Genomic DNA, 7,571 nt, shown 5'->3' with positions numbered 1-7,571 from the left:
GACAAAGGCCTCAAACATGTCCTTATTCATGTTTGGGATTTGGGCCAGTTTTCATCACCACTCGGATGAGTGATAATGGGGCACTTTTGTCTGCTTGCTCACGGCAAACCAGCCTAGTAGGGGTGGCTCCGGCAGTCACAGCTTTACTGATCATAGGTTAATGGCAGAAGTTTCTCCTGTGTTGCCATATAGCTGCCCTTAAAATAGGAGAGGAGAGGAAGAGTCGGGCTGTAACAAAGACCCCGAGGAGAGGAAGAGGCAGGCCGTAACACAGGCCCCGAGGAGAGGAAGAAGCGGGCCGTAACACAGGCCCCGGGGAGAGGAAGAGGCGACAGGCAGGGAGGAGAGCAAGAGGTGGGCCCTAACACAGGCCCCGAGGAGAGCAAGAGGCGACAGGCCCCGAGGAGAGCAAGAGGCGACAGGCCAAGAGGAGAGCAAGAGGCGGGGCCCTAACACAGCCCGACCGAGGAGAGCAAGAGGTGGGTCCTAACACACGCCTCGAGGGAGAGCAAGAGGCGGGCCCTATCACATGCCCTGAGGAGAGCATGAGGCGGGCCCTAACACAGGCCCCGAGGAGAGCAAGAGGCGGTTCCCTAACACAGGCCCCGAGGAGAGCAAGAGGCGGGCCCTAACACAGGCCCTGAGGAGAGAAAGAGGTTGGCCCCTAACACAGGCCCCGAGGAGAGCAAGAGGCGACAGGCTCCGAGGAGAGGAAGAGGCGGGCCGTAACACAAGCCCCGAAGAGAGCAGAGGCGACAGGCCCCGAGAAGAGCAAAAAGGTGGGCCCTAACACAGGCCCAGAGGAGAGCAAGAGGCGACAGGCCCCCGAGGAGAGCAAGAGGCGGGCCCTAACACAGGGCCCAGAGGAGAGCAAGAGGCGGGCCATAACACAGGCCCCGAGGAGAGGAAGAGGCAGGCCGTAATACAGGCCCGGAGTAGAGCAAGAGGCGGGCCGTAACACAAGCTCTGAGGAGAGGAAGAGGCGGGGCCGTAACACAGGCACCAAGGAGAGGAAGAGGCAGGGCCGTAACACAGGCCCTGAGGAGAGTAAGAGGTGGGGCCGTAACACAGGCCCAAAGGAGAGGAAAAGGCAGGCCGTAACACAGGCCCGGAAGAGAGCAAGAGGCTGGCCGTAACACAGGCCCCGAGGAGAGGAAAAGGCAGGCCGTAACACAGGCCCCAAGGAGAGCAAGAGGCAGGCCGTAACACAAGCCCCGAGGAGAGCAAGAGGCGGGCCATAACACAGGCCCCAAGGAGAGGAAGAGTCAGGCCGTAACACAGGCCCGGAGGAGAGCAAGAGGAGGGCCATAACACAGGCCCCAAGGAGAGGAAGAGGCAGGCCGTAACACAGGGGCCCAAGGAGAGCAGGAGGCGGGCCATAACACAGGCCCCAAAGAGAGGAAGAGGCAAGCCGTAACACAAGCCCCAAGGAGAGCAGAGGCAGGCCATAATACAGGCCCCAAGGAGAGGAAGAGGCAGGCCATAACACAGGCCCCAAGGAGAGAAAGAGGCGGGGCCGTAACACAGGCCCCAAGGAAAAAAAGAAGCATGCCGTAACACAGGCCCTAAGGAGAGCAATAGGCGAAAGTAACACAGGCCCCAAGGAGAGCAAAAAGCGGGCCGTAACACAGGCCCCAAGGAGAGCAAGAAGCAGGCTGTAACACAGGCCCCAAGAAGAGCAAGAGGCGGGCCGTAACACAGGGCCCCAAGGAGAGCAAGAGGCAGGCCCTAACACAGGCCCAAAGGAGAGCAAGAGGCGGGCCGTAACGACAGGCCCCAAGGAGAGCAAGAGGGAGGCCCTAACACAGGCCCCATAGAAGAGCAAGAGGCTGGCCGCGACACAGGCCCCGAGGAGAGCAAGAGGCCGGCCCTAACACAGGCCACAAGGAGAGCAAGAGACGGGCCGTAATACAGGCCCTGAGGAGAGCAAGACGCAGAACCCAAAAAAGGCCCCAAGGAGAGCAAGAGGCGGGCCCTGACACATGCCCCGAGGGGAGGAAGAGGCAGGCCGTAACACAGGCCCGTAGGAGAGCAAGAGGCGGGCCATAACACAGGCCCCAAGGAGAAGAAGCGGCAGGCCGTAACAGAGGCCCAGAGGAGAGCAAGAGGTGGGCCATAATACAGGCCCCAAGGAGAGGAAGAGGCAGGCCGTAACAAAGGCCCCAAAGAGAGCAAGAGGTGGGGCCGTAACACAGGCCCCCGAGGAGAGGAAGAGGCAGGCCGTAACACAGGCCGGAGAAGAGCAAGAGGCGAGCCGTAACACAGGCCCCGAGGAGAGGAAGAGGCAGGCCATAACACAGGCCCCAAGGAGGGAAAGAGGCGAGCTGTAACACAGGCCCCAAGGAAAAGAAGAGGCGGGACGTAACGCAGGCCCCAAGGGAGAGGAAGAGGCAGGCCATAACTCAGGCCCGGAGGGAGAGCAAGAGTCGGGCCCTAACACAGGCCCCAAGGAGTGAAAGAGGGCAGGCTGTAACAAAGGCCCGGAGGAGAGCAAGAGGCGGGCCATAACACAGGCCCCAAGGAGAGCAGAGGCAGGCCGTAACACAGGCCCCAAGGAGAGAAGAGGCGGGCCGTAACACATGCCCCAAGGAGAGCAGGAGGCGGGCCGTAACACAGGGCCCAAGAAGAGGAAGAGGCAGGCCGTAACACGGACCCAAGGAGAGCAGGAAGCGGGCCGTAACACAGGCCCCAAGGAGAGGAAGAGGCGGGCCGTAAAACAGGCCCCTAGGAAAGCAAGAGGCAGGCCGTAATACAGGCGCCAAGGAGAGGAAGAGGCGGGCCGTACACAGGCCCAAGGAGAGCAAGAGGAGGGCCCTAACACAGGCCCCCAAGGAGAGGAAGAGGCGGGCCGTAACACAGGCCCCAAGGAGAGCAAGAGGGCGGGCCTTAACACAGGCCACAAAGGAGAGAAAGAGGCTGGCCGTAACACAGGCCCCAAGGAGAGCAAGAGGCGGGCCGTAACACAGGCCCCAAAGACAGAAAGAGGCGGGCCGTAACACACGCCCCAAGAAGAGCAAGAGGCCGGGCGAACACAGGCCCTAAGGAGAGCAAGAGGCGGGGCCGTAACACAGGCCCCAAGGAGAGCAAGAGGCGGGCCGTAACACAGGCCCCAAGAAGAGCAAGAGGCGGGCCGTAACACAGGCCCCAAGGAGAGCAAGAGGCGGGCCGTAACACAGGCTCCAAGGAGAGCAAGAGGGCAGGCCCTAACACAGGCCCCAAGGAGAGCAAGAGGCGGGCCGTAACACAGGCCCCAAGGAGAACAAGAGGCAGGCCCTAACACAGGCCTCAAGGAGAGCAAGAGGCGGGCCGTAACACAGGCCCTAAGGAGAGCAAGAGGCAGGCCCTAACACAGGCCCCAAAGAAGAGCAAGAGGCGGGCCGTAACACAGGCCCTAAGGAGACCAAGAGGCAGGCCCTAACACAGGCCCCAAAGAAAAGTAAGAGGCAGGCCGTAACACAGGCCCGGAGGAGAATAAGAGGCAGGCCCTAACACAGGCCAGGAGGAGAGCAAGAGGCGTGCCGTAACACAGGCACCAAGGAGAGCAAGAGGCCGGCCCTAACACAGTCCCGGAGGAGAGCATGAGGCGGGCCGTAACACAGGCCCCGAGAGAGAGAGGCAGGCCGTAACACAGGCCCGGAGGAGAGCAAGAGGCGGGCCGTAACACAGGCCCCGAGGAGAGGAAGAGGCGGGCCGTAACATAGGCCCGGAGGAGAGCAAGAGGCGGGCCGTAACACAGGCCCCGAGGAGAGGAGAGGCCTGGCCGTAACACAGGCGCCGGAGGAGAGCAAGAGGCGGGCCGTAACACAGGCCCCCGAGGACAGGAAGAGTCGGGCCATAACACAGGCCCGGAGGAGAGCAAGAGGCGGGCCGTAACACAGGCCCCCGAATAGAGCAAGAGGCGGGCCGTACACAGGCCCCGAGGAGAGCAAGATGCGAGCCGTAACACAGGCCCCGAGGAGAGCAAGAGGCGGGCCGTAACACAGCCCCGAGGGGAGCAAGAGGTGGGCCGTAACATAGGCCCCCGAGAAGAGCAAGAGGCGGGGTTTGTAACACAGGCCCCGAGTAGAGCAAGAGGCTACAGGCTCCGGGGGAAAGAAAGAGGCGGGCCGTAATACAGGCCCCGAGGAGAGCAAGAGGCGCGCCGTAGCACAGGCCCCGAGAAGAGCAAAAGGCGGGGCCCTAACACAGGCCCCGAGGAGAGCAAGAGGCGACAGGCTCCGAGGAGAGGAAGATGTGTGCCGTAACACAGGCCCAGAGTAGAGCATGATGCGACAGGCCCCGAGGAGAGCAAGAGGCACGCTGTAACTCAGGCCCCTGAGGAGAGCAAGAGGGTGACACGCCCCGAGGAAAGGAAGAGGCGGGCCCTAACACAGGCCCCGAGGAGAGCAAGAGGCAACAGGCCCCTAGGAGAGCAAGAGGCGGGGCCCTAACACAGGCTTCGAGGAGAGCAGGAGGCGACAGGCCCGGAGGAAAGCAAGAGGCGGGCCCTAAAACAGGACCCGAGGAGTGCAAGAGGCGACAGGCCCCGAGGAGAGCAAGAGGCGACAGGCCCCGAAGAGAGCAAGAGGCGGGGCCCTAACACAGGCCCCGAGGAGAGCAAGAGGCTGGCCCTAACACAGGCCTTGAGGAGAGCAAGAGGTGGGCCCTAACACAGACCTCGAGGAGAGCAAGAAGCGGGCCCTATCACAGGCCCCGAGGAGAGCAAGAGGCGGGCCCTAACTCAGTCCTCGAGGGGAGAGCAAGAGGCGGGTCCCTAACACAGGCCCCGAGGAGAGCAAGAGGCGGGCCCTAACCCAGGCCCTGAGGAGAGCAAGAGGCTGGCCCTAACACAGGCCCCGAGGAGAGCAAGAGGCGACAGGCTCCGAGGAGAGTAAGAGGCGGGCCGTAACACAGGCCCCGAGGAGAGCAAGAGGCGAGAGGCCCCGAGGAGAGCAGGAGTCGGGCCCTAACACAGACCCAGAGGATAGCAAGAGGGCGACAGGCCCCGAGGAGAGCACGAGGCGGGCCCTAACACAGGCTCCGAGGAGAGCAAGAGGGTGACAGGCCCCGAGGAGAGCAACAGGCGGGCCCTTAACACAGGCCCCGAGAAGAGCAAGAGGCGGGCCCTAACACAGGCCCCGATTAGAGCAAGAGGCGGGCCCTAACACAGGCCCCGAGGAGAGCAAGAGGCCGGCCCTAACACAGGCCCCGAGGAGAGCAAGAGGCCGGCCCTAACACAGGCCCCCAAGGAGAGCAAGAGGCGACAGCCCCGTGGAGAGGAAGAGGTGGGCCGTAACACAGCCCCCGAGGAGAGCAAGAGGCGACAGGCCCCGAAGAGAGCAAGAGGCGGGCCGTAACACAGGCCCCAAGGAGAGCAAGAGGCGACAGCCCCGAGGAGAGCAAGAGGCGGGCCCTAACACAGGCCCCGAGGAGAACAAGAGGCGGGCCCTATCACAGGCCCCGACTAGAGCAAGAGGCGACAGGCCCCGAGGAGAGCAAGAGGCGACAGGCCCCGAGTAGGAGCAAGAGGTGGGCCCTAACACAGGCCCCGAGGAGAGCAAGAGGCAGGCCCTAACACAGGCCCCGAGGAGAGCAAGAGTTGGGCCCTAACACATGCCCCGGGGAGAGCAAGAGGCGACAGGCCCCCGAGGAGAGCAAGAGGCGGGCCGCAACACAGGCCCCTAGGAGAGCAAGAGGCGACAGGCCCCGAGGAGAGCAAGAGGCGGGCCCTAACACAGGCCCCGAGGAGAGCAAGAGGCGACAGGCCCCGAGGGAGAGCAAGAGGGGGGCCGTAACACATGCCCCGAGGAGAGCAAGAGGCGACAGGCCCTGAGGTTAGCAAGAGGCGACAGGCCCTGAGGAGAGCAAGAGGCAGGCCCTAACACAGGCCCCGAGGAGAGCAAGAGGCGGGCCCTAACACAGGCCCCGAGGAGAGCAAGAGGCGGGCCCTAACACAGGCCTTGGGGGAGAGCAAGAGGCGGGGCCCTAACACAGGCCCGAGGAGAGCAAGTGGCGACAGGCCCCGAGGAGAGCAAGAGGCGACAGTCCCCGAAGAGAGAGAGAGGCAGGCCCTAACACAGGCCCCAAGGAAAGGAAGAGGCAGTGCATAAACAGAAATGGATCAGTATGAAGAAGGCAATTTTTTTCAAGCAATATTTTAAGGGCAGCTATATGGCAACACAGGAGAAACTTCTGCCATTAACCTATGATCAGTAAAGCTGTGACTGCCAGAGCCACCCCTACTAGGCTGGTTTGCCGTGAGCAAGCAGACGAAAGTGCCCCATCATCACTCATACGAGTGGTAATGAAAACTGGCCAAATCCCAAACATGAATAAGGACATGTTTGAGGCCTTTGTCCGGCACTGGACTTGAGACGGCTGTATTTGCTGCTGTTGTTCTATATATATATATATATATATATATATATATATATATATATATATATATATATATATATATATATATATATATATATATATATATATATATAATATATATATATATATATATATATATATATATATATATATATATATATATATATATATATATATATATATATATAAAGAGAGAGAGAGAGAGTGAGAGAGAGAGAGAGAGAGAGAGAGAGAGAGAGAGAGAGAGAGAGAGAGGGAGAGAGGTGCTGTCTTTGACCCATGAAAAACTATAAAGTAATATTATACATCAATGCAATGGAAATTCCTTCGTCTATAAGTCTGGTGAAGGAATGGGACTTAAATGGGACAATGGACCTTATAGTCCATCACTAGGGCTTGTGGAATAGGTTGTATATCCCTGTTTTCACCCGAGACTTTTAAAGATCTATTTCTTATGAGTCCTTTATCAGATTTTGTCCTTCAAGATGTATAAAAGGTAAAGAAAGTTATTATGGGTTAAGAGATAAAGGAAGATGATGATTTTCTTGATAAAGGAAGAAGAAACACATTTGGGAAGAGAGGCAAGGGACAGAACTGGGTTTTAGCAAGTGATGGGTCATATGTGAAAGGAAAAAACCTTCCTATGATTGTTATTATTATTTATAACTAATCTACAACCCTGGTTGGAGAAACAGGATGCTATAAACTAAAGGCCTCCATTGGGGGAAATAGCCCGGTGAGGAAAGGAAAAAAGACTGATTACTGTTCCTGGAAGTCAACTTCAAAACGTAGGAACCATCAAAAGTTAAACAAGAAAAACAGACTGACTTTGGAGCTTATAAAATAAACACAATAAATCTTTGGCAGAAATAAGATACGAATAAGAACATTAGGTGACTTCCCTACAAGAGAGGAAAATATTAGAGGGAAATTTACAGAGGTTTCTAAGGGGGGGGGGGGAGTAGCGTTGAAGACATCGTAGGGAACGGTTCCGGTAAAAATTAATTTTGGCGCCAAAATATGATGAGAAATCGCTTGTATAAAGGAACGCACCTCTTAAGGAGAGAGAGAGAGAGAGAGAGAGAGAGAGAGAGAGAGAGAGAGAGAGAGAGAGAGAGAGAGAGAGAGAGAGAGAGTGAACATGATCTTGGAAGAGCACGCTCGCTTTTTACAAGATCGTAAAACGTGCTTTGCTTGAGAATTGCTTCATTTAC

General features: G+C 57.9%; 2 protein-coding genes across 2 annotated transcripts; both read left to right on the top strand.

Moving 5' to 3' along the window:
• The first annotated feature begins 2,579 nt into the window (after positions 1-2,579).
• On the top strand, positions 2,580-3,418 carry LOC137633875 (cell growth-regulating nucleolar protein-like). Its single transcript, XM_068366117.1, has 3 exons — positions 2,580-2,711; positions 2,790-2,992; positions 3,283-3,418. The coding sequence occupies exons 1-3, from the start codon at positions 2,580-2,582 to the stop codon at positions 3,416-3,418; spliced, it is 471 nt and encodes a 156-aa protein (XP_068222218.1).
• An 845-nt stretch (positions 3,419-4,263) lies between these two features.
• On the top strand, positions 4,264-5,499 carry LOC137633874 (uncharacterized). The gene is made up of 4 exons (XM_068366116.1): positions 4,264-4,301; positions 4,436-4,638; positions 4,844-5,036; positions 5,220-5,499. Exons 1-4 carry the CDS (start codon positions 4,264-4,266, stop codon positions 5,497-5,499), a joined length of 714 nt encoding a protein of 237 aa, XP_068222217.1.
• Positions 5,500-7,571: the final 2,072 nt, after the last annotated feature.

Source organism: Palaemon carinicauda, chromosome 43 (assembly GCF_036898095.1).
Source record: "Palaemon carinicauda isolate YSFRI2023 chromosome 43, ASM3689809v2, whole genome shotgun sequence".
Classification (NCBI taxonomy): Eukaryota; Metazoa; Arthropoda; class Malacostraca; order Decapoda; family Palaemonidae; genus Palaemon; species Palaemon carinicauda.
The sequence above is the reverse complement of the archived record's forward strand: the minus strand, read 5'-3'. Positions and strand labels throughout refer to the sequence as shown.